General features: G+C 22.5%; 1 protein-coding gene across 1 annotated transcript in view; it reads right to left on the reverse strand.

Moving 5' to 3' along the window:
- Nucleotides 1-27: 27 nt before the first annotated feature.
- The window catches only part of PRSY57_1445000 (hypothetical protein), a gene marked incomplete at both ends in the record, with an annotated part of 2,000 nt that continues 898 nt past the window's right edge, over nucleotides 28-1,129 (reverse strand). Inside the window, 2 exons of the mRNA XM_012910047.2 lie at nucleotides 28-567; nucleotides 678-1,030. Coding sequence (XP_012765501.2) covers nucleotides 28-567; nucleotides 678-1,030 — 893 coding nt within the window. The remainder of the gene's footprint in view (nucleotides 568-677; nucleotides 1,031-1,129) is intronic.

Genomic DNA, 1,129 nt, shown 5'->3' on the forward strand with positions numbered 1-1,129 from the left:
TTTTTTTTTTTTATGAATTCATATCAATCATTTACTTGTTAAAGATGGAAAAGCTCTTGTATCATTTATATTAGGAGGATCTCTTTTTTTAAAAATTTTTTCATCAATTTGCATTTTAGACTTTTCATATTTATTATTCCAATTACCTTCATCAACTTTTTTAAAACTTCTATAACTTCTACGAAAACCTGGAAGTCTATCAACTCTTCCACCTTCTTCTAATATGTATTGATAAACATTGATAGCTTTTCTTTTTGGGTGATCTGATTTCATATCTTCTTCTAATGTATCATTTCGTTTAGGTACATTAGTGGTAACTTTATTAACTTTTTCAGAATTATTTTCTTCATTTTTCTTTTTCTTTTTATCGTTACTCTCTGCACTTTTATTCGAATTTAACTTTTTTTCTTGTTGTCTTCTATAAAGATCATAATCTATGGTTACTGATTTGTATTTTCTACCTGCCTTACTACTATCTTCATAATTTTTATTTTTAAAATCTATTAAATTATCTCTTTTCATGTTATCATACTTACTGGTGTTATCATTATAATCATTGTACATTTTCTGCAAAGAAAAAAAAACAAAACAAAATAAGTAAATAAATAAATATAATATATATATATATATATATATATATATAGCAACCTTATATAATATGCATATTTTGTTTATACCTCTCTAAAATCAAACTTATTATAATTATAAGAGGGGTTATAGTTTCTTCTATCCATATTCATTTTATAATCATAATTTCGAGAACCTCTGTAAAAATTACTACCTCCAAGAATATTGGTCGATGCGTTACTATATCCGCCACCCCTTTTTCTTGTGAATTTATTCCTTAAATTATTTCCTCTTATATGATAATTATCACGATAACTTCTATACGTATTTTCATTCACATCATTAATACTGGTCACTGGATATTTATATCTATCATTATAATGAACATTCACTTTCTTGTTATAATAATCTTTTATAATGGGAGAAGGAATATTATCATGTACTTCGATTATCTTATTAACTTCTACAAACCAAAAAAAAAAAAAAAAAAAAAAAAAAAAAAAAAAAAAAATTTTAAAAAAAAAAAAAAAAAAAAAAAAAAAAAAAAAAAAAATTTTTAAAT

This window comes from Plasmodium reichenowi, chromosome 14, assembly GCF_001601855.1.
Source record: "Plasmodium reichenowi strain SY57 chromosome 14, whole genome shotgun sequence".
Lineage (NCBI taxonomy): Eukaryota > Apicomplexa > Aconoidasida > Haemosporida > Plasmodiidae > Plasmodium > Plasmodium reichenowi.